General features: G+C 49.3%; 1 protein-coding gene across 1 annotated transcript in view; it reads left to right on the top strand.

The window, feature by feature from the left end:
- The window catches only part of LOC137326672 (EEF1A lysine methyltransferase 3-like), a 54,424-nt gene extending 28,590 nt beyond the window's left edge, over positions 1 to 25,834 (top strand). Inside the window, exon 5 of the mRNA XM_067991978.1 lies at positions 25,569 to 25,834. Within this exon, the coding sequence (XP_067848079.1) occupies positions 25,569 to 25,834 (266 nt within the window). The remainder of the gene's footprint in view (positions 1 to 25,568) is intronic.
- Positions 25,835 to 26,761: the final 927 nt, after the last annotated feature.

Raw genomic sequence — 26,761 nt, 5'->3', positions numbered from 1 at the left:
GAAGTAATCGAAAAAAAATGTATAAATTCTGGGAGCTCAGCTCAAGTTTTTTAGATTCACTTAGAAGGGCTGAAGCGTCTCTCGACTATTGGAGCAAGGAGACTATATTCTTCCACTACTCGGGGATTTAAGGTAAAAACTACCTTGATAATTGATTGATATCCTGTCTAAATACTTTTAAGAATTATAATTTTTACATTTTTACAAGCTGTTAATGTTGCGATTGACCGGTCTCACCAGCTGTAGATTGGAAATTGTTTCATCAATAAACCTCTGAATAGTTTTTATATTGTCTCGTAAAGCCTTCTGTATCACTAACTTGTGAACCCCATCTCTGCACACTCTTTTGGTGAAGAGGTACATTACTGAGGAGAAACCCCCGGACCCTCTCAATATCCAGGATATTATAATCTGGCTGGAACTTGCGAAAAACGCTAACTGGAGGACGGTAATATTCTCGGGTGATCCCTTTCCCTTGGGGAGAGATAGACCAGACCTTCAGACCCAGTCAGTGTCTTTAGGATATGGCTACCTTGACCTTAGGTTGAGAGTGAATGCCTGAGAAGTATGCCTGATCTGGGATAGTCCCAAAGGGGCTAGGATTGTAAAATCATCACAGTCCAAACTGCACAGTTCACACTGCATTGTCCACACCCCATTGTCCACACCTCACTGACCACACCTCACTGATCACAGCTCCCTGTCCGCACCACACTATCCACACTGCACCGTCCACACCACTCTGCCCACATCCCTTTGCCCACACCACACAGTCCACACCCCACCACCCAAACCCCAATATCTACACTGCACTGTCTACACTGCACTGTCCACACCCCACTGTTCACGCACCAATTTCCTCACTCCACTTTCCACAACTCAGTGTCCAGACACCAATTTCCACATCCCACTGTCCCTACCACACTATTCAAACCCCATTTTCTATACTGCTCTCTCCAAACCCCACTGTCCACATCACACTGTCCGCACTGCATTCTGCACACCACACTCTCCACACCACACTTTCCACACACCACTGTCCACACCACGCTGTCAACACTGCACTTCCCACACCAAACTGTCCACATGCCGCTCTCCATACCGCACGGTCCATACCGCATGGTCCACACCACACTGTCCTCACCCCACTGTTCACACCCCTCTGTAAACATCCCGCTGCCCACATCGCATTGTCTACACTCCAGTGTCCACAGCCCACTGTTCACTCCCCACTGTCCCCACCCACTGTCCCCACCCACTGTCCACACCCCATTGTCCACACCATTCTCTCCCAACTACATTGTCCACACCCCACTCTCCACACTGCACTACCACACTGCACTTCCCACACCGCACTGTCCTCACCCCACTGTCCACACTGCTCTGTCCACACCCCACTGACCACACTGTTCTGTTCAAACCGCACTGTCCACGCTGCACTGTCCACACCGCATGGTCCACATCACATATTCCACACCCAGTTTTGTATCCATATTGGATACAAAACTGGCTTAGTGGCAGAAGGCAGAGGGTGATGGTCGAAGGTTGTTTTTGTGACTGGAAGCCTGTGGCCAGTGGGGTACCACAGGGATCGGTGCTGGGTCCCTTGCTGTTTGTGGTCTACATTAATGACTTGGATATGAATGTAAAAGGTATGATCAGTAAGTTCGCTGATGATACAAAAATTGGTAGGGTGGTAAATAGCGAGGAGGATAGCCTCAGTCTGCAGGACGATATAGATGGGTTGGTCAGATGGGCGGAACAGTGGCAAATGGAATTTAACCCGGAAAAGTGCGAGGTGATGCACTTTGGAGGGACTAACAAGGCAAGGGAATACACAATGAATGGGAGGACCCTAGGCAAGACAGAGGGTCAGAGGGATCTTGGTGTGCAAGTTCACAGATCCCTGAAGGCGGCGGAACAGGTAGATAAGGTGGTAAAGAAGGCATATGGGATACTTGCCTTTATTAGCCGAGGCATAGAATATAAGAGCAAGGAGGTTATGATGGAGCTGTATAAAACACTGGTTAGGCCACAGCTGGAGTACTGTGTGCAGTTCTGGTCGCCACACTACAGGAAGGATGTGATCGCTTTGGAGAGGGTGCAGAGGAGATTCACCAGGATGTTACCAGGGCTGGAGCGCTTCAGCTATGAAGAAAGACTGGGAAGATTGGGTTTGTTTTCCTTGGAGCAGAGGACGCTGAGGGGGGACATGATTGAGGTGTATAAAATTATGAGGGGCACAGATAGGATGGATACTAAGGAGCTTTTTCCCTTCGTTGAGGGTTCTATAACAAGGGGACATAGATTCAAGGTAAAAGGCGGGAGGTTTAGAGGGGATTTGAGAAAGAACTTTTTCACCCAGAGGGTGGGTGGAGTCTGGAACTCAATGCCTGAAAGGGTTGTGGAGGCAGGAACCCTCACAACATTCAAGAAGCATTTGGATGAGCACTTGAAATGCCATAGCATACAAGGCTACGGACCAAATGCTGGAATATGGGATTAGAGTAGACAGATCTTGATGGCCTGCGCGGACACGATGGGCCGAAGGGCCTCTATCCGTGCTGTATAACTCTATGACTCTATGACCCCACTGTCCCCACCCCACTAACCACACCGTATGATCCACTCCACACTATCCACACCGCAGTGTCCACACTGAACTGTCCACACCACATGGTCCACACCGCAGTGTCCACACCACACTACCACACCACATGGTCCACACCGCACTGTCCGTACTCCACTGTCCACACCGTACTGTCCAAACCCCATTGTCCACAACGCACTGTCCACTCCCCACTGTTCACACACCAATTTCCTCACCCCACTGCCACAATCCCCTGTCCACACCCCATTCTCCACACCCCAGTGTCCAGACGTCAATTACCACACCCCACCGTCCATACCGAACTGTCCACACCACATTGTCCACACCACACTCTCCAAACCCCACTGTCCACCCTGCATCACACTCTGCACACTGCGATGTCCACACCCCAATGGTCACACACCTTTGTCCACACCCTACTGTCCACACCCCACTGACCACACCGTATGATCCACTCCATACTATCCACACCGCATTGTCCACACCCCACTGACCACACCGTATGATCCACTCCATACTATCCACACCACACTGTCCACACCACACTGTCAACGACGCACTGTCCAAATCACATGGTCCACACCACATGTTCCACACCACGCTTTCCAACCACACTGTCCACACCACACTGTCCACACCGCACTGTCCACAAAGCACTGTCCACAAAGCACTGTCCACACCACACTGTCCACACCACACTGTCCACACCGCAATGTCCACAAAGCACTGTCCACACCACACTGTCCACACCACACTGTCCGCACTGCACTGTCCACAACGCACTGTCCACACCACACTGTCCACACCACACTGTCCACACCGCACTGTCCACAAAGCACTGTCCACAACGCACTGTCCACAACGCACTGTCCACACCACACTGTCCACACCACACTGTCCACACCACACTGTCCACACCGCACTGTCCACAAAGCACTGTCCACAACGCACTGTCCACACCACACTTTCCATACCACACTGTCCACACCATACTTTCCACACCACACTCTCCGCACTGCACTGTCCACAACGCACTGTCCACACCACACTGTCCACACCACATTTTCCACACCGCACTGTCCACACCACACTGTCCACACCGCACTGTCCACACCACACTGTCCACAACGCACTGTCCACACCGCACTGTCCACAACGCACTGTCCACACCGCACTGTCCACACCACACTGTCCACACCACACTGTCCACAACGCACTGTCCACACCACACTTTCCACACCACACTTTCCACACCACACTGTCCACACCATACTTTCCACACCACACTGTCCACACTGCACTGTCCACATCACACTGTCCGCACTGCACTGTCCACAACGCACTGTCCACACCACACTGTCCACACCACACTGTCCACAACGCACTGTCCACACCACACTGTCCACACCACACTGTCCACACCACACTGTCCGCACTGCACTGTCCACAACGCACTGTCCACACCACACTGTCCACACCACACTGTCCACAACGCACTGTCCACACCACACTGTCCACACCACACTGTCCACAACGCACTGTCCACAACGCACTGTCCACACCACACTGTCCACACCACACTGTCCACACCGCACTGTCCACAAAGCACTGTCCACACCACACTGTCCACACCATACTTTCCACACCACACTCTCCGCACTGCACTGTCCACAACGCACTGTCCACACCACACTGTCCACACCACACTGTCCACAACGCACTGTCCACAACGCACTGTCCACACCACACTGTCCACACCGCACTGTCCACACCACACTGTCCACAACGCACTGTCCACACCGCACTGTCCACAACGCACTGTCCACACCGCACTGTCCACACCACACTGTCCACACCACACTGTCCACAACGCACTGTCCACACCACACTGTCCACACCACACTGTCCACACCACACTGTCCGCACTGCACTGTCCACAACGCACTGTCCACACCACACTGTCCACACCACACTGTCCACAACGCACTGTACACACCACACTGTCCACACCGCACTGTCCACATCACACTGTCCGCACTGCACTGTCCACACCACACTGTCCACAATGCACTGTCCACACCACACTGTCCACACCGCACTGTCCACATCACACTGTCCGCACTGCACTGTCCACAACGCACTGTCCACACCACACTGTCCACACCACACTGTCCACAACGCACTGTCCACACCACACTGTCCACAACGCACTGTCCACACCACACTGTCCACACCACACTGTCCACACCACACTGTCCGCACTGCACTGTCCACAACGCACTGTCCACACCACACTGTCCACACCACACTGTCCACAACGCACTGTACACACCACACTGTCCACACCGCACTGTCCACATCACACTGTCCGCACTGCACTGTCCACACCACACTGTCCACAACGCACTGTCCACACCACACTGTCCACACCGCACTGTCCACATCACACTGTCCGCACTGCACTGTCCACACCACACTGTCCACAACGCACTGTCCACAACGCACTGTCCACACCGCACTGTCCACACCACACTGTCCACAACGCACTGTCCACAACGCACTGTCCACACCGCACTGTCCACACCACACTGTCCACAACGCACTGTCCACAACGCACTGTCCACAACGCACTGTCCACAACGCACTGTCCACACCACACTGTCCACACCGCACTGTCCACACCGCACTGTCCACATCACACTGTCCGCACTGCACTGTCCACATCACACTGTCCACAACGCACTGTCCACACCGCACTGTCCACACCACACTGTCCACACTGCACTGTCCACAACGCACTGTCCACAACGCACTGTCCACACCACACTGTCCACAACGCACTGTCCACAACGCACTGTCCACAACGTACTGTCCACACCACACTGTCCACACCGCACTGTCCACACCACACTGTCCACACCACACTGTCCACACCACACTGTCCACACCACACTGTCCACACCGCACTGTCCACATCACACTGTCCACAACGCACTGTCCACACCACACTGTCCACAACGCACTGTCCACAACGCACTGTCCACACCACACTGTCCACACCGCACTGTCCACACCACACTGTCCACACCACACTGTCCACACCACACTGTCCACACCACACTGTCCACACCGCACTGTCCACACCACACTGTCCACACCACACTGTCCACACCACACTGTCCGCACCACACTGTCCACACCACACTGTCCACAACGCACTGTCCACACCACACTGTCCACACCACACTGTCCACACCGCACTGTCCACACCACACTGTCCACATCACACTGTCCGCACCACACTGTCCACATCACACTGTCCACACCACACTGTCCACACCGCACTGTCCACACCACACTGTCCACATCACACTGTCCGCACCACACTGTCCACACCACACTGTCCACATCACACTGTCCGCACCACACTGTCCACATCACACTGTCCACACCACACTGTCCACACCGCACTGTCCACACCACACTGTCCACATCACACTGTCCACACCACACTGTCCACACCACACTGTCCACATCACACTGTCCACATCACACTGTCCACACCACACTGTCCACACCACACTGTCCACACCGCACTGTCCACACCACACTGTCCACACTGCACTGTCGACAACGCACTGTCCACAACGCACTGTCCACACCACACTGTCCACAACGCACTGTCCACAACGCACTGTCCACACCGCACTGTCCACACCACACTGTCCACAACGCACTGTCCACAACGCACTGTCCACACCACACTGTCCACACCACACTGTCCACACCACACTGTCCACACCACACTGTCCACACCACACTGTCCACACCACACTGTCCACACCTCACTGTCCACACCACACTGTCCACACCACACTGTCCACACCACACTGTCCACACCACACTGTCCACAACGCACTGTCCACACCACACTGTCCACACCACACTGTCCACACCACACTGTCCACAACGCACTGTCCACACCACATATTCCTCACACCACTGTCCATACTTCACTGCCCACACCGCACTGTCCAAACCACATATTCCTCAACCCACTGTCCACAACGCACTGTCCACACCACATATCCCACACTATACTGTCCATAAAACACTTTCCACCCCACAATGTCCACACCGGACTGTCCACAATGCACTCTCCACACCACAGTTTCCACATCGCACCGTCCACACCACACGGTCCACACCACATATTCCTCACACCACTGTTCACACCCCACTGTCAACACCACATGTTCCACACTATACTATCCACAATCCACTTTCCACACCACACTGTCCACACCGCACTGTCCACACCGCACTGTCCACACCACACTGTCCACACCGCACTGTCCACACCACACTGTCCACACCGCACTGTCCACACCGCACTGTCCACACCACACTGTCCACACCGCACTGTCCACACCGCACTGTCCACACCACACTGTTCAATCACACTTTCCACACCGCACTGTCCACACCACACTGTCCACACCGCACTGTCCACACCACACTGTCCACACCGCACTGTCCACACCACACTGTCCACACCACACTGTCCACACCGCACTGTCCACACCGCACTGTCCACACCACACTGTTCAATCACACTGTCCACACCGCACTGTCCACACCACACTGTTCAATCACACTGTCCACACCGCACTGTCCACACCACACTGTCCACACCACATATTCCTCACACCATTGTCCACACCACACTGTCCACACCGCACTGTCCACACCGCACTTTTCACACCGCACTGTCCACACTGCACTGTCCACTGTCCACACCACACTGTCCACACTGCACTGTCCACACCACACTGTCCACACCGCACTGTCCACACCGCACTGTCCACACTGCACTGTCCACTGTCCACACCACACTGTCCACACTGCACTGTCCACACCACACTGTCCACACTGCACTGTCCACACCGCACTGTCCACACCACACTGTCCACACTGCACTGTCCACTGTCCACACCACACTGTCCACACTGCACTGTCCACACCACACTGTCCACACCGCACTGTCCACACTGCACTGTCCACACCGCACTGTCCACACCACACTGTCCACACTGCACTGTCCACTGTCCACACCACACTGTCCACACTGCACTGTCCACAACGCACTGTCCACACCACACTGTCCACACCACACTGTCCACACCATACTTTCCACACCACACTGTCCACACTGCACTGTCCACATCACACTGTCCGCACTGCACTGTCCACAACGCACTGTCCACACCACACTGTCCACACCACACTGTCCACAACGCACTGTCCACACCACACTGTCCACACCACACTGTCCACACCACACTGTCCGCACTGCACTGTCCACAACGCACTGTCCACACCACACTGTCCACACCACACTGTCCACAACGCACTGTCCACACCACACTGTCCACACCACACTGTCCACAACGCACTGTCCACAACGCACTGTCCACACCACACTGTCCACACCACACTGTCCACACCGCACTGTCCACAAAGCACTGTCCACACCACACTGTCCACACCATACTTTCCACACCACACTCTCCGCACTGCACTGTCCACAACGCACTGTCCACACCACACTGTCCACACCACACTGTCCACAACGCACTGTCCACAACGCACTGTCCACACCACACTGTCCACACCGCACTGTCCACACCACACTGTCCACAACGCACTGTCCACACCGCACTGTCCACAACGCACTGTCCACACCGCACTGTCCACACCACACTGTCCACACCACACTGTCCACAACGCACTGTCCACACCACACTGTCCACACCACACTGTCCACACCACACTGTCCGCACTGCACTGTCCACAACGCACTGTCCACACCACACTGTCCACACCACACTGTCCACAACGCACTGTACACACCACACTGTCCACACCGCACTGTCCACATCACACTGTCCGCACTGCACTGTCCACACCACACTGTCCACAACGCACTGTCCACACCACACTGTCCACACCGCACTGTCCACATCACACTGTCCGCACTGCACTGTCCACAACGCACTGTCCACACCACACTGTCCACACCACACTGTCCACAACGCACTGTCCACACCACACTGTCCACAACGCACTGTCCACACCACACTGTCCACACCACACTGTCCACACCACACTGTCCGCACTGCACTGTCCACAACGCACTGTCCACACCACACTGTCCACACCACACTGTCCACAACGCACTGTACACACCACACTGTCCACACCGCACTGTCCACATCACACTGTCCGCACTGCACTGTCCACACCACACTGTCCACAACGCACTGTCCACACCACACTGTCCACACCGCACTGTCCACATCACACTGTCCGCACTGCACTGTCCACACCACACTGTCCACAACGCACTGTCCACAACGCACTGTCCACACCGCACTGTCCACACCACACTGTCCACAACGCACTGTCCACAACGCACTGTCCACACCGCACTGTCCACACCACACTGTCCACAACGCACTGTCCACAACGCACTGTCCACAACGCACTGTCCACAACGCACTGTCCACACCACACTGTCCACACCGCACTGTCCACACCGCACTGTCCACATCACACTGTCCGCACTGCACTGTCCACATCACACTGTCCACAACGCACTGTCCACACCGCACTGTCCACACCACACTGTCCACACTGCACTGTCCACAACGCACTGTCCACAACGCACTGTCCACAACGCACTGTCCACAACGCACTGTCCACAACGTACTGTCCACACCACACTGTCCACACCGCACTGTCCACACCACACTGTCCACACCACACTGTCCACACCACACTGTCCACACCACACTGTCCACACCGCACTGTCCACATCACACTGTCCACAACGCACTGTCCACACCGCACTGTCCACACCACACTGTCCACAACGCACTGTCCACAACGCACTGTCCACACCACACTGTCCACACCGCACTGTCCACACCGCACTGTCCACACCACACTGTCCACACCACACTGTCCACACCTCACTGTCCACACCGCACTGTCCACACCACACTGTCCACACCACACTGTCCACACCACACTGTCCGCACCACACTGTCCACACCACACTGTCCACAACGCACTGTCCACACCACACTGTCCACACCACACTGTCCACACCGCACTGTCCACACCACACTGTCCACATCACACTGTCCGCACCACACTGTCCACATCACACTGTCCACACCACACTGTCCACACCGCACTGTCCACACCACACTGTCCACATCACACTGTCCGCACCACACTGTCCACACCACACTGTCCACATCACACTGTCCGCACCACACTGTCCACATCACACTGTCCACACCACACTGTCCACACCGCACTGTCCACACCACACTGTCCACATCACACTGTCCACACCACACTGTCCACACCACACTGTCCACATCACACTGTCCACATCACACTGTCCACACCACACTGTCCACACCACACTGTCCACACCGCACTGTCCACACCACACTGTCCACACTGCACTGTCCACAACGCACTGTCCACAACGCACTGTCCACACCACACTGTCCACAACGCACTGTCCACAACGCACTGTCCACACCGCACTGTCCACACCACACTGTCCACAACGCACTGTCCACACCGCACTGTCCACACCACACTGTCCACACCACACTGTCCACACCACACTGTCCACACCACACTGTCCACACCTCACTGTCCACACCTCACTGTCCACACCACACTGTCCACACCACACTGTCCACACCACACTGTCCACAACGCACTGTCCACACCACACTGTCCACACCACACTGTCCACACCACACTGTCCACAACGCACTGTCCACACCACACTGTCCACACCACACTGTCCACACCACATATTCCTCACACCACTGTCCATACTTCACTGCCCACACCGCACTGTCCAAACCACATATTCCTCAACCCACTGTCCACAACGCACTGTCCACACCACATATCCCACACTATACTGTCCATAAAACACTTTCCACCCCACAATGTCCACACCGGACTGTCCACAATGCACTCTCCACACCACAGTTTCCACATCGCACCGTCCACACCACACGGTCCACACCACATATTCCTCACACCACTGTTCACACCCCACTGTCAACACCACATGTTCCACACTATACTATCCACAATCCACTTTCCACACCACACTGTCCACACCGCACTGTCCACACCGCACTGTCCACACCACACTGTCCACACCGCACTGTCCACACCACACTGTCCACACCGCACTGTCCACACCGCACTGTCCACACCACACTGTCCACACCGCACTGTCCACACCGCACTGTCCACACCACACTGTTCAATCACACTTTCCACACCGCACTGTCCACACCACACTGTCCACACCGCACTGTCCACACCACACTGTCCACACCGCACTGTCCACACCACACTGTCCACACCACACTGTCCACACCGCACTGTCCACACCGCACTGTCCACACCACACTGTTCAATCACACTGTCCACACCGCACTGTCCACACCACACTGTTCAATCACACTGTCCACACCGCACTGTCCACACCACACTGTCCACACCACATATTCCTCACACCATTGTCCACACCACACTGTCCACACCGCACTGTCCACACCGCACTTTTCACACCGCACTGTCCACACTGCACTGTCCACTGTCCACACCACACTGTCCACACTGCACTGTCCACACCACACTGTCCACACCGCACTGTCCACACCGCACTGTCCACACTGCACTGTCCACTGTCCACACCACACTGTCCACACTGCACTGTCCACACCACACTGTCCACACTGCACTGTCCACACCGCACTGTCCACACCACACTGTCCACACTGCACTGTCCACTGTCCACACCACACTGTCCACACTGCACTGTCCACACCACACTGTCCACACCGCACTGTCCACACTGCACTGTCCACACCGCACTGTCCACACCACACTGTCCACACTGCACTGTCCACTGTCCACACCACACTGTCCACACTGCACTGTCCACAACGCACTGTCCACACCACACTGTCCACACCACACTGTCCACACTGCACTGTCCACTGTCCACACCACACTGTCCACACTGCACTGTCCACACCACACTGTCCACACCGCACTGTCCACACCACACTGTCCACACCGCACTGTCCACACCGCACTGTCCACACCACACTGTTCAATCACACTTTCCACACCGCACTGTCCACACCACATGGTCCACACCACATATTCCTCACACCATTGTTCACACCACACTGTCCACATCACATGCTCCACTCTATAATGTCCACAATCCACTGTCCACACCACACTTTCCAAACTGCACTTTTCACACCGCACTGTCCACACTGCACTGTCCACACTGCACTGTCCACAACGCACTGTCCACACCACACTGTCCACACCACACTGTCCACACCACACTGTCCACACCACACTGTCCACACCACACTGTCCACACCACACTGTCCACACTGCAATTTTCACACCGCACTGTCCACACTGCACTGTCCACACTGCACTGTCCACAACGCACTGTCCACACCACACTGTCCACACCACACTGTCCACACCACACTGTCCACACCGCACTGTCCACACCACACTGTCCACACCACACTGTCCACACTGCACTGTCCACTGTCCACACCACACTGTCCACACCGCACTGTCCACACCGCACTGTCCACACCACACTGTCCACACTGCACTGTCCACAACGCACTGTCCACACCGCACTGTCCACTGTCCACAACGCACTGTCCACAACGCACTGTCCACACCACACTGTCCACACCACACTGTCCACACTGCACTGTCCACTGTCCACAACGCACTGTCCACACCACACTTTTCACACCACACTGTCCACACCACACTGTCCACACCACACTGTCCACACCACACTGTCCACACCACACTGTCCACACCACACTGTCCACATCACACTGTCCACACCACATTTTCTACCGCACTCTCCACACCACATTGTCCACACCACACTGTGCACACCACACTGTCCACACCAGACTCTCCACACCACACTGTGCACACCACACTGTCCACACCACACTGTCCACACCACACTTTCTACCGCACTCTCCACACCACACTGTCCACGTCACACTGCCCAAACCGCTCTGTCCACACCACACTGTCCACAATTCACTGTCCACACCACACTTTCCACACCAGTCTGTCCATACCACACTTTCCACACCCCACTGTCCACACCACAATCTCCACACCACACTGCCCACAATCCATTCTCCTCACCGCAGTCCACACCCCACTGTCCACAGCCCACTGTCCACATCCCATTTTCCACACCCCACTTTCCACAGCCCACTGTCCATACCCTTCTGCCCCCACCATATTGTCCTCACCTCACTATCCCTACCGTACTGTCCACAGCGCACTGTCCCCACTGGAATGTCCACCCTGCACTGTCCACGCTGCACTGTCCACACAGCACTGTCCACATCCCACTGTCCGCACCCCACTGTCCGCACCCCACTGTCCACTTCCCACTGTCCACATCCCACACTCCATATGTAGCAAAGCAGGGCCAGCTCATAATATAATTAGGTTTATTCTTCTTGTCCAGTTGAAGGCTGCAGCCAATCTAATGCTGGTCTCAGGTGTTAAGAGGGCTACCTTTACAAAAACGACTGAAGATCTGCCAAAAGTTGACTCGGCAACACTACGATCAAGGGAATCAAGTACTGAGGACAATTGGGTTCTATTTAAAACCATTCTTAAACAGAACAAAGCTTTACTTTTCTCAATGGTTAACAGAAGTGTATTTGGCAAATCACAACCATTATGGTTGACGAGGAATATGCAGAGCCAAATTCAATTGAAACAGAAGGCATTCTACACAATTAAGGCATTTAACTCAAATGTAAACAGAGAAAAGTGTGGCATGCAATTAAGGGAGACAAAAACAGCCATAAGAATAGCCAAGAGATCTTTGGAAATGAAGATGATGCGTAATTGTGGCAGTAATAGCAAACACTTTTCAGTGATGTCAGATGTCAGAAGATCATTACGGACCATGAAGGGCCAGTAAAGAATAATGTAGGGCAGATTCAAACTGATTGTCAGGTTATGACAGAGCTGCTAAATGACTATTTTGCATCAGTCTATACTCCTGTAGATGATGCTTATGTTCCAGACTGGGGGCGGGGGGAGGTGCTCTGTATTGAATAGCATTATTCATATGAAAAAAGCTAGCATTGTAGTATTGTCAATCTTGGATATTTTAGGAAAGCTCAGGATTGATAAGGCTCCAGGTCCACAGAATATCCATCTAATGGTGATTAAAGAGATGGGACTGGTGCTCTGTGAGCTCCTTACCCATATCTTCAATCGTTTAATAGAGTCGTGGATAGTTCCTATAGACTGGATGCTGGCTCATGTAGTTCCGCTATTCAAAAAGGGGGATGAATCAGAGCTGGGGAACCAAAGGCCTATCAGCTTAACATCTACTATTGAAGATGCTAGATGGGATCATAAGAGATGCCCTTTATAATCATTGGGAAATGGAAGGTGCCACTAAAAATTCGTAACGTGGCTTCCGAAGAAATTGGTCATGCCTAACAAGTTTGTTCAGAGTTTTTTTTGAGGAAGTCATTGGAGTATTGGATGATAGAAATCCGGTAGAAATTGCGTACCTGGACTTTCAGAAAGCCTTTTTATAAGGTACCTCGCACTAAGTTACGTCACAAGATATAATCTTGCAGTGTCATTAGAAATGATAAAAGCTGGATTAGGAATTGGCACCAATCCCACAACAAAAAAGTTGTAGTTAATGATTGTTGTTCAACCTGGAGACATGTTATCAGTGGTGTCTCTTAGCGCTCGGTCCTAGACTCGCTACACTTCATGGTCTTTATTAATGAACCAGATAGTAGTGTTAGGAGTATTGGAAGCAAGTTTTCAGATGACCCCAAAATCTGTGCAAGGGTTCAGATGGTAGAAGAGTCCAATCAAATCCAAAAAGATTCAGTTGTGCTAGGGGAGTGGGCCACGCATTGGCAAATGGTGTTTAATTTCGATTAATGTAGTATCATTGCTGGAGCCAACACAGAATACATGTATCATTTGCAGGGAAAAATACTAAAAGAGGTTGAGAGAGAAAAAGATCTAGGTGTTATTGTGCACAGATCACTAAAGGTTCATGACCAATGTAGAGAAACTGTAGCTAAAGCTAACTGGGTATTGGGTTGCATTAATAGAACCATTCAGTATAAATCAAAAGGCACCATTTTGACACTGTACAGATCGCTGGTGAGACCGCATCTGGAATACTGTGCCCAGTTTAGGTACCTCCACATGGTGGGTTATATAGTTGCCTTGGAAAAGGTCTAAAGGAGAGCTACAAGAATGATTCCTAACTTAAAGAACCTCAGCTCCTCATATAGGGTCAAGGACCTTGGTCAATTTACTATGGAGCAGCATAGACTTACAGGTGGCATGATAGAGGTCTATAAAATAATTAAAGGGCTGGATAGTGTCTCTATTGAGAGATTATTCCAGTTTAACAGATGGGGAGGACCAGGGACACGAGTTTAAACTATGTTACAGTAGGAATAGACTGGATGTTGGGCAGTTCTTCTTTTCCTATGGAATTGTGAACCTCTGGAATACATTATCAGCTGGAGTGTTGGGTGTTTATTCTCCATATGCCTTCAAGAGGGAACTGGACCTGCTCTTGACTGGGGCAATGATCGCATCATATATAAGGTCTTTATAGATAACACTTGGTCCATGTGATCGCCTGGACTGGTTTCGACCACCTGATGGGGTCGGAGACGAATTCTCCAGAGTATTTATTCCATTATTAGCCCTGAGTTTTTTCTCTGGTTTTAGCCTCTCCCAGGAGATAACATGGCTGCAGGGGTAGGTGGGATATGGGGGAGAGGTAAGATTTAGTCCTGACGGTTCGGCCATCGTGGGCATGCTTGGTGGACCTGCCTGTCAATTTCATACGTTCATATGTTCCACACAACACTGTCTGCAACGCACTGTCCACACTGCACTGTCCACACCTCACTGTCCACACCTCACTGCTCAATCTGCATTGCCCGCACCGCACTGTGCACACTCCACTGTCTGGACCCCATTGTCCGGACCCCATTGTCCAAGTTGCACTGTCCACAGCCCACTGTCCCCACCCACTATCCACACCCCACTGTCCCCACCCACTATCCACATCCCACTGTCCCCACCCACTATCCACGTCCCACTGTCCCCACCCACTATGCACACCCCACTGTCCACACTGCACTGTGGGTAAAGTAAAGATCAGCATTGTCAGACCAGCAGACTGGCCAAAAAAGTAAAAGCCCATGGGATCCAAGAGAAAGTAGCTAGTTGGATCCAAAATTGGCTCAGTGGCAGGAAGCAAAAGGTAATGGTTGATGGGTGTCTTTGCGACTGGACATCTGTTTACAGTGGGGTTCCGCAGGGCTCAGTAATAGATCACTTGCTTCTTGTGGTATATATTAATGATTTGGACTTGAATATGGAGGGCTTAATTAAGCAGTTTGCTGATGATACAAAAATTGGCCGTGTGGTTGATAGTGAGGAGAAAAGCTGTAGACTGTAGGAAAATATCAATGGACTGGTCAGGTGGGCAGAAAAGTGGCAAATGGAATTCAATCCAGAGAATTGTGAAGTAATGTATTTGGGGAGGGCAAACAAGGCAAGGGAGTACACAATAAATGGGATGATACTGAGAGGTGTAGAGGAACAGAGGGTCATAGAAACATAGAAAAATAGAAAATAGGAGCAAGAGTGGGCCATTCAGCCCTTCGGGCCTGTTCTGCTATTCAAAATGATCATGGCTGATCGTCTAACTCAGTACCCTGTTCCCACTTTTTCCCCATATCCCTTGATCCCTTTAGCATTAAGAAATATATCTATCTCCTTCTTGAATACATCTAATGACTTGGCCTCCACTGCCTTCTGTGGTAGAGAATTCCACAGGTTCACCACCCTCTGAGTGAAGAAATTTTTCCTCATCTCAGTTCTAAATGGCATACCCCGTATCATGAGATACTGACCCCTGGTTCTGGACTCCCCAGCCATCAGGAACATCCTCCCTGCATCTAGTCTGTCTAGTCCTGTTAGAATTTTATATGTTTCGATGAGATCACTGCTCATTCTTCTAAACTCTAGTGAATATCGGCCTAGTCGACCCAATCTCTCCTCATACGTCAGACCCGTCATCCCAGGAATCAGTCTGGTAAACCTTTGTTGCACTCGAACCATGGCAAGGACATCCTTCCTCAGATAAGGAGACCAAAACTGCACACAATACTCCAGATGTAGTCTCACCAAGGCCCTGTATAACTGCAGTAAGATATCCCTGCTCCTGTACTCAAATCCTCTTGCAATGAAGGCCAACATACCATTCGCATTCCTAACTGCTTGCTGCACCTCAATGCTCGCTTTCAGCGACTGGTGTACAAGGACTCCCAGGCCTCATTGCACCTCCCCTTTTCCCAATCTATCACCATTCAGATAATAATCTGCCTTTCTGTTTTTACAACCGAAGTGGATAACCTCACATTTATCCACATTATACTGCATCTACCATGTTCTTGCCCACTTATCCAACTTGTCTAAAACACATTGGAGCCTCTTTGCATCCTCCTCACAGCTCATATTTCACCCCAGCTTTGTGTTGTCTGCACATTTGGAAATGTTACATTTAGTTCCCTCATCCAAATCATTGATATATATTGTGAATAGCTGGGTCCCAAGCACCTTGGAGTCCATGTCCACAGATCCGTGAAGGTAGCAGGACATGTAGATAAGGTAGTTAAAAAGGCATATGGGATACTTTCCTTTATTAGCCGAGGCGTAGAATATAAGAGCAGGGAGGTTATGCTAGAACTAAATAAAACATTGGTTAGGCCACAGCTTGAGTACTGCGTACAGTTCTGGTCACCACATTACAGGAAAGATGTGATTTCACTAGAGAGGGTACAAAGGAGATTTACGAGGATGTTGCCAGGGCTGGAGAATTTTAGCTATGGGAAAAGATTGGACAAGCTGGGGTTGTTTTCTTTGGAACAGAGGAGGCTGAGGGGAGATTTAATTGAGGTGTATAAAATTATGATGGTACTAGATAGAGTGGATAGGGAGGACCTATTTCCCAGGGGGTAGAAGGAATAGAGGGGACTGAGGAGAATATTTTTTCAACCAGTGGGTGGTGGAATTTGGAACTCACTGCCTGAAAGGGTGGTTGAGGCAAAAACCCTCAACTCATTTAAAAAGCACTTGGATGTGCACTAAAAATGCCATAGCCTACAGGGCTACGGACCTTGTGGTGGAAAGTGGGATTAAGCTGGATAGCTCTTTTTCGGCCAGCACGGACACAATGGACCGAATGGCCTTCTTCTGTGCCGTAACTTTCTATGATTCTATGATACTATGATTGCCCTTAATGTTTCAGATGCAGGCAGTTTCCAGTTGCTGCCTTGGTAATATCTCTGGCATTATCCCGTTTGCTGCCCACTACTGCATCAACAAAGTTACATACTCCAAATTACATCACACAAACACGTCTATTAACTTTCCTCTGGCAACATGCAAAGAAGGAATTCTACATTCCAAAGATTTACATCATGCATATTTGTGTAAAATGCAGAATTTTTATGATTTGTATTGCAATGTTCAACTTATGTACAGTATGCAGATGTACTACAAGGTCTTCCTCAAGTGTGGTGCCCCTACAATGGAAGTGATAGGTCCTCTGGCTGACTACCGGGTCTGCTGTTTAATATCTTTAGTTTACAATGACATGATATATCTAGATGCTGAGGTTTCATTGTGACATGTCGATGTATCTGCAATGGTGGTCTCTGCATTATTGGTCTTCAGGTTGCCTGAATGCAATGAACTCACTTGCATAGATGGCATTGCAGTGAGTCACGCTTCAGGGTTTTTGACCATTTTTCCACAGAAAGGATTTGGAAAAAGAGTTACTTTTAAATGTTGCATTTTAAAGCCAAGTTCATTCATACAAGTATGATTCAGGCTTTCCCTTGTGGTTGAGAAGATAGACAGATAATTATTTTGCGCTATTACATGTAAGCAAGTTCTACTGATTGAATTATTTGAATCTGATCCTCAAAGTTCCTCTATCTTCACTCAATGTGAAATAAAACAGTGCAACCACAAATATCTCGCCTCATCTCACGAGGTGTTTATTCAATCAGCTTTTAAGAAGATTGTAGACCTATGTGTGATCAGATAAATTAACATGAATATCTAGTTTTGTTGACAAGGGGGACCCTTGTTGCTACCCTGGGTTATGCAATCACAACATTGACATTGGGCAGTGTGAGGTGAGTCAACTACACAACATAATGAAGGAATATAGGATCATAGGAACATAGGAACAGGAGTAGGCCATTCAGCCCCTCCAGCCTGTCCACCATTCAATTAGAGCATGGCTGATCTGTATCTTAACTCCATCTGCCCGCTTAGATTCTGTAACCCTTAATACCCATGCCTAACAAAAATTCATCAATCCCAGTTTTGACATTTTCAATTGACCCTAGCCTGAACAGCTTTTTGGGGGAGAGAGTTCCAGATTTCCACTACCCTTTGTGTGAAGAAGTGCTTCTTGACATCACCCCTGAACGGTCTAGCTCTAATTGTAAGGTTACACCCCCTTGTTCTGGAACCCACACCAGAGGAAATAGTTTCTCTCTATGTATCCTATCAACTGTTTTAATCATCTTAAACCTCAATTAACATCATCATGTAATCTTCTATACCCACGGGAATAGCCTAGTCATACAACCTGGCCTCATAATTTAACTCTTTTAGTCCTGGTATCCTTCTGCTGAACCTGCTTTCCACCTCCTCCAAGGACAATATACACCCCCTGATGTGTAGTGTCCAGAACTGAACACAGTACTCTAAACGGGATCAAACCAGAGCTTTATATAATGAGCATAACTTCCATCATTTTGTATTCCAGCCCCACTTGAAATGAAAGCCAACATCCCATTAGTCTTTTAAATTATTTTTTTGTAGCTATCCACAAGCTTTTAGAGATTTATGTACTTGGACCCCTAAATCTCTCTGCTCCTCCATAGTTTCTAGCTTCTTGCAATTTAGAAAATACACTGATCTACCTTTCTTACTTCCAAATTGGATGGCCTTGCACTCCCCACATTGAACTCATTCTGCCACAATCATTGAATCTACAAAGTCACTTTGCAACTTTCTGTTTCCATCTAGCCTATTTACTGTGCCACCTAACTTGGTGTCATCAGCAAACTTAGATATGTGGCTCTCTATTCCGTCATTTAAGTCATTTATAAATATAGTGAAAAGCTGAGACCGTCGTACAGATCCTTGGGGGAGAGCACTAGTCGCATCCTGCCAATTTGAGTACATAGCCATTATTGCTACTCTCGGTCTCCTACCTCCTAACCAATTCTCTACCCATGTCAATAGGTTGCTTCCAATTTCATGTGCTCTAATTTTTGTTAACAGTCTCTTACGTGGAACCTTATCAAATGCCTTCTGGAATCCCATGTAAGAAACATCCATAGACATTCCCTCATCTACCACATTAGTTACCCCCTCAAAAAATTGAACTTGGTTCTATATGGGATACTTTCCTTTATTAGCCGAGGCGTAGAATATAAGAGCAGGGAGGTTATGCTGGAACTAAATAAAACATTGGTTAGGCCACAGCTTGAGTACTGCGCACAGTTCTGGTCACCACAGTGCTAGCTGCACCAGAAACCCCCACACCTACACAGTGCTAGCTGTACACAGATGCTCCCATCCCTACACTTCCGCAACTGACCGCTGATAGCTCTGCATTTCTGCATTGCGACACCATAGGATGTCCCCATCCCTTCACTGTGCCAGTGACACCCATATGTCTCCACCCATTCACCGTGTCAGTGACATTCATTTATTTCCGTCCCTTCACTGTGCCAGTGGCACCCATATGTCTCCATCCATTCACTGTGCCAGTAACACCAATATGTCCCCATACCATTACTGTGCCACTGACACCTAAATGTCCCACCCCTTCACCGTACCAGTGACACCACTATGTCCCCATCCCTTCACCATGCCAGTGACACCCATATGTCCCAACCTCTTCACCATGCCAGTGGCACAAATATGTCTCCACCCCTTCACTGTGCCAGGGACACCCATATATCCCCATGCCTTTACCATGTCAGTGACACCCATCTGCCCCCATCCCTTCACTGTGCCAGTGACACCCACATGTCGCCATCCCTTCACTGTGCCAGTGACACCCACATGTCGCCATCCCTTCACTGTGCCAGTGACACCCACATGTCGCCATCCCTTCACTGTGCCAGTGACACCCACATGTCGCCATCCCTTCACTGTGCCAGTGACACCCATATGTTCCCATACCTTCATTGTGTCTACTAAGTCATTTTTGCCACCGAATATATAGAGCCCATTAAAACGGCAGCTTTCAATGACTATTTCTTCTTCTCTTGAAAGTAACCTTTTGATGTCCAATGTCGCAAATAGTTTAACAGGCTGACGACCAGCGATGTTTTTCAGTTCCGTTTTGTGTCCTCTCGTGAAATATGTGTCGCTGATCGCAGTGTCCTCCTTCGACAGTACCATTCGCTCCCCATTCAGAGTCTACAGCCACTCGTCTCAGACCTGTAATGCAGTATAACTGCAGTATCGATCTTTGTGTTTAAATTCTGATCTCTTTCTTCGGATGCCCAAACTGTTCTCACCGTGTACCTAGCTGTGAAAGATGAACACATCATTTGTAAATACCTACAAGGGGCGGGGAGGGGATGAGTGGCTATAGTCCGATTGGAACACTCCACTTTCCATTATATTTCCCTCCTCTCTTTGATCCTCCTTATACACCGCCCCACCCCCTCCCCCCATACCATTAGGCTGGGAAGACGACCTGCGAGCAGGACTCGGTCAAGGCTGCTTTGGCCTGCCCACATAAAGTTGACTGAGTTCCCTTTTAACAGCGGCCCCACCAAACTTCTTTTCTTCCCTCTTCTCACAGTGTCCTAGTGATTTTTCTTTGTTAAAGTGCTTATACTCACAGTCCGCATCCGTACAGTTACTATTTACAGTGCGTTATCTCATGGCTATTATTTATTGCCCATATACCTATAGATAATATTCATAGAGCTTACTCCGTAGTTACTGCAGAAATTCCGTACCCCTGTGGTTTATAGCCATAGTATTTATTCCGATAATTATCATTGATAGGGAGTACCTGTAGTTACTATTCTTAGTTCATACCCCTGCAGCCACTAATTATACTGCATACCCCTACATGTAATTTTCACAGTGCACACCCTATAATTACTATTCGTAGTGATTACCTCTGACGCATATCCCTATAGTTACTTGTTCTAGTACTTAGCTTTCTATTCACTATTGATAGTCTCCAATTGTATAGTTATTCATTATGCATATACCTATGATTACTGTTTATAGTAATTAACCTTCTCGTTACTATTCATAGTCCGAAGAGCGAGCGAGCCTTCGGCTTAGGGGTAGCATCCCCGCTTCGAACCCTGCTCCACTCAGTCCAGAGTGGAGACTGGGCCGCTGGCTCTGAATTCTGCGTTGTCATCCAGAGAGATACTCGCATCCCGTCGGTGTAGGTGACTCCCCCTTCTCATTACATGAGGTCTGGGAATTCATAAAGCCCTCCCGTTGTATAGAACTAACCGCCCTATCAGCTGGCATAAAGATGGTTAGGGCCATGGAAGGCGTCTTAATTTCGTGCCCAGTCCGACTATTAATCAGCCTGAGAATCCTTCGTTACTTCACACTATTCTCCAAGGGGAGAGTGTGAAGGCATGAAAACAACAACCACTATAGTTACTATTCATAGTACATATTCCTGTGGATACTATTAGTAGTGCTTATCCCTGTAGTTACTATTCATGCTGCATATCGCTATAGTTACTATCCGTTTTGCTTTCCCTCTTATTGCAATTCTTAATGGATATACATATAGTAACTCTTCAAAATATTTGTACTTATAGTTACTCAGACTGGCAAAAGGTGTTCCACGGGGATCGGTGCTGGGACCACTGTTGTTCACAATTTATATTAATGATATGGATTCGGGAATGGGAAGTACAATTTCAAAACTTGCTGATGACATCAAATTGGTGGTGGGGGTGGGGTGGGGTGTAGTTAATACAAAGGAAGAATGTGTCAAAATGCAAGAGGCCATTAATAAACTTGAAGAATGGTTATGTAATTGGCAAATCAATTTCAATATAAATAAGTGTGAGGTGCTGCATTTTGCTAGGAAGAATATGGAGGCCACATACTACTTCGATATTAAGAGTTTACATAAGAACATAAGAAATAGGAGCAGGAGCAGGCCATAAAATCAGGTCCTTGCTGACCTTCAACCACAACTCCACTTTTCTGGCCGATCCCCATATCCCTTGATTCCCTTGGAGTCCAAAAATCTATATATCTCAGCCTTGAATATATTTAACGACTCAGCATCCACAACCTTCTGGGGTAGAGAATTCCAAAGATTCACAGCCCCCTGCGTGAAGAAATTCCCCCTCATCTCAGCCTTGAATGGCCAATCCCTTATCAAATATGCCCTCTAGTTCTAGACTCTCCAGTCAAGCAAAGCAACCTCTCAGCATCTACTCTGTCAAACCCCCTCTGAATCTTATATGTTTCAATGAGATCACCTCTCATTCTTCTAAACTCCAGAGAGCATAAGCCCATTCTACTCAATCTCTCCTCATAGGACAACCCTCTCATCCCAGGAATTAATCTAGTGAACTTTCATTGCCCTGCCGAAAAGGCAAGTATATCCTTCCTTAGATAAAGAGACCAAAACTGTATGCTGTATTCCAGGTGAGGTCTCACCAAAGCCCTGTACAATTGTAATAAGACTGCCTTACTTTTGTACTCCAACCCCCTTGCAATAAAGGCCGACATAGCTTTCCTAATTGCCTGCTGTACCTGCATGCCAACTTTTTGTGTTTCTTGTACCAGGTTACCTAAGTCTCTCTAGACACCAACATTCAATAGTTTCTCACCATTTAAAAAAAAATTCTGTTTTTCTATTCTTCCTACCAAAGTGAATAACTTCACATTTCCCCACATTATACTCCATCTGCCACCTTCTTGCCCACTCACTTAACCTGTCTATATCCCTTTGCAGACTGTTTGTGTCCTCCTCACAGCTTACTTTCCCACCTAGCTTTGTATCATCAGCAAACTTGGATACATTACACTCGGTCCCTTCATCCAAGTCATTAATATAGATTGTAAATAGCTGAGGTCCAAGCACCGATCCTTGTGGTACCTAACTAGTTACAGCCTGCCAACCTGAAAATGACCCGTTTATCCACACGCTCTGTTTTCTGTCCATTAACCAATCCTCTATTCATGCTAATCTGTTACCCCCAACCCCATGAGCCCTTATCTTGTGTAGCAACCTTTTATGTTGCACCCTATCGAATGCCTTTTGAAAGTCCAATTATACCACATCCACTGGTTCCCCTTTATCTAGCCTGCTAGATACAGGGTATGGTAGCATAGTGGTTATTTTACTAGATTAATAATCCAGAGTCATGAGTTCAAATCCCACCATGATAGCTAGGGAATTTAAATTCAAATAATTAAATAAAATCTGGAATAAAAAAATAGTAATGGTAGCAACGAAACTACCGGATTGTCATAAAAACCCATCTCATTCACTAATGCCTTTGAAGGAAGCCTGCCGTCCTTACCCAGTCTGGCCTGTATGTGACTCCAGACCCACAGCAAAGTGATTGATTCTTAACCGCCCTCTGAAATAGCCTAGCAAGCTACTAAGTCAAGAAGGTGGCTCACCACCACCCAATCAAGGGCAATTAGGGATGGGCAATAAATGCTGGCCTTGCCAGTGATGCCCACATCCCATGAACAGATTAAAAAAAAACATATCCTCAAAAAACTTTAATAAATTTGTCAAACACGATTTCCCTTTCATAAAGCCATGTTGGCTCTGCCTAATCTGTCCTCTCAGTTGGATGGAAAAGTTACAATGGGACTGTTCCAAGAAGAGCAGGGAAATTCTCCTGGTGTCCTGGCCAAGATTTATCCCTCAACCAACGTCACCAAATACAGGTTACCTAGTCATTTATCATAATGCTGTTTGTGGGACCTTGCTGTGTGCAAACTGGGCAGGGAGCAGACACTGTTTGACAAGGAATCGGACTGCCAACACACCTAGATTAAAAATTAGAATAGGGTTATGGTATTTGAATTTTCATTAAATCCAACCGACATCAAACAAGGGTTCCAAGCCCCGAGCCTGCCAGCAGTGTTTGCTGATGATTGTACAGTGTTAAGTTCCATTTACCACCTCTCATATAATGAAGCAGTCCGTGCCCGCATGCAGTAAGACCTGGACAACATCCAGGCTTGGGCTGATAAGTGGCAAGTAACATTCATGCCAGACAAGTGCCAGTCAATGACCATCTCCAACAAGAGAGAATCCAACCACCTTCCCTTGCCATTGAATGGCATTACCATCGCCGAATCGCCCACCATCAACATCCTGGGGGTGGGGGTCACCATTTGACCAGAAACATAACTGGACCAGCCAGTAGGGGAGCTGCAATCGTGCCTCTGTACCCCTATGGTATGGAGGGGTGCAGCCTACTCCACATCGCCACACTGTGACCCCTGCTGACAGAACGCCCATCACCGGAGCAACATAAAATGGCGCAAAACTGCTCAGCACTATGGGCAATACTCGCTGCACATTTCTCTTTTGCAGCCGGTACTTTTAGCGATCTGTGATCGATATCGGATCAGTTGCAAGGGCAAACCAAAATAGACACGGATTTTTTTTTCTCGTCAGGTGGAGATGTTACCATGACAGATAAACCGGACTTTCTGAAGCAAATAGAAAACAATGTTTCCATCAACATCCCCACTGCCCGCAGAAACCGTTTAAAAGTCAGTGCCCTGACCTGGGGTGAAAACCACACTGACTTTCCGACCGACTATGACTTCATCCTGGGTTCTGATATTGTCTATAGCTCAGTTACCTACCCCGCGCTAATAGAAACACTGCGTCATCTCGCCGACCGAGGGGTTACAAATAACCTCTCTTCCAAACTATGAATGATGAATCGCTCTGCCAGTTTCTATGAGGAGCTTTTGCCTCAGTATTTTAACTGCCAGATAGTTGACAGGTTAGAGAACAAAGATATTATTGTGTACAAAATGACCAAAATTGGTAAAGACCTAGGGATGGGTTCCCAACGTGAAGACTAAAAATTGCCGATCACTGAACTGACACTCGGATTGAACGAGCCTCCCTATCACTGGCTTTTTAAAAGTCCGAAATAATATTCAACATTGCTTTCTTAATTTAAGCCTTTCTCATATTTGTCCCCTTCTACCATGTGACGTGACTTCCGGGGCACTGATTTCGTTCTGATGTCTCGGCCAAGTGCTTATTTGCCCTTAACGAGAATAGAGAGATCGCGTTGGCAAATCTTATCAAGATGCGCTAGTAAAGTCTTCCGTTCAAATTCGAGCATGGCAAAAAATTGGAATTAATTGCAAGAAATCTGGTAATTTGTGGACTGGTACCAGTAAATTGACCAGGAAAGCTGATGATTGCTGCAAGTGACTCCAGTCCCACACTCCGCGCTTGACTCTTGATGCTCCTTGGCTATCAGCAGCACCGTTTCATGCGAGTCTTGACCATCAGCTTGGGCCTTGCCTGTATTGCGCACATCGCGAAAACAAATGGAAGAATATTCCAGCAGGGAACGTCTGAATTGAACTAGATCCTAGAGTGAATACTATTGTATTACTCCTAGGGCCGTCAGTCCCGAACTCAGCTCTATCAAGACAGGCAAGGGATCGAACCTATCTTGGCCTACCTGGCGGACGATTACACTGGATGGTGCACTGGTGAACTGAGCTATTAAATGAGTCATTAGTTTGTTATTCATACTCAATGTGACACATAGAAACATGGAAAATAGGAGCAGGAGTAGGCCATTCGGCCCTTCGAGCCTGCTCCGCCATTCGATATGA

Source organism: Heptranchias perlo, chromosome 10 (genome assembly GCF_035084215.1).
Source record: "Heptranchias perlo isolate sHepPer1 chromosome 10, sHepPer1.hap1, whole genome shotgun sequence".
Taxonomy (NCBI): domain Eukaryota; kingdom Metazoa; phylum Chordata; class Chondrichthyes; order Hexanchiformes; family Hexanchidae; genus Heptranchias; species Heptranchias perlo.
This window is presented reverse-complemented; position numbering and strand designations above follow the sequence as displayed.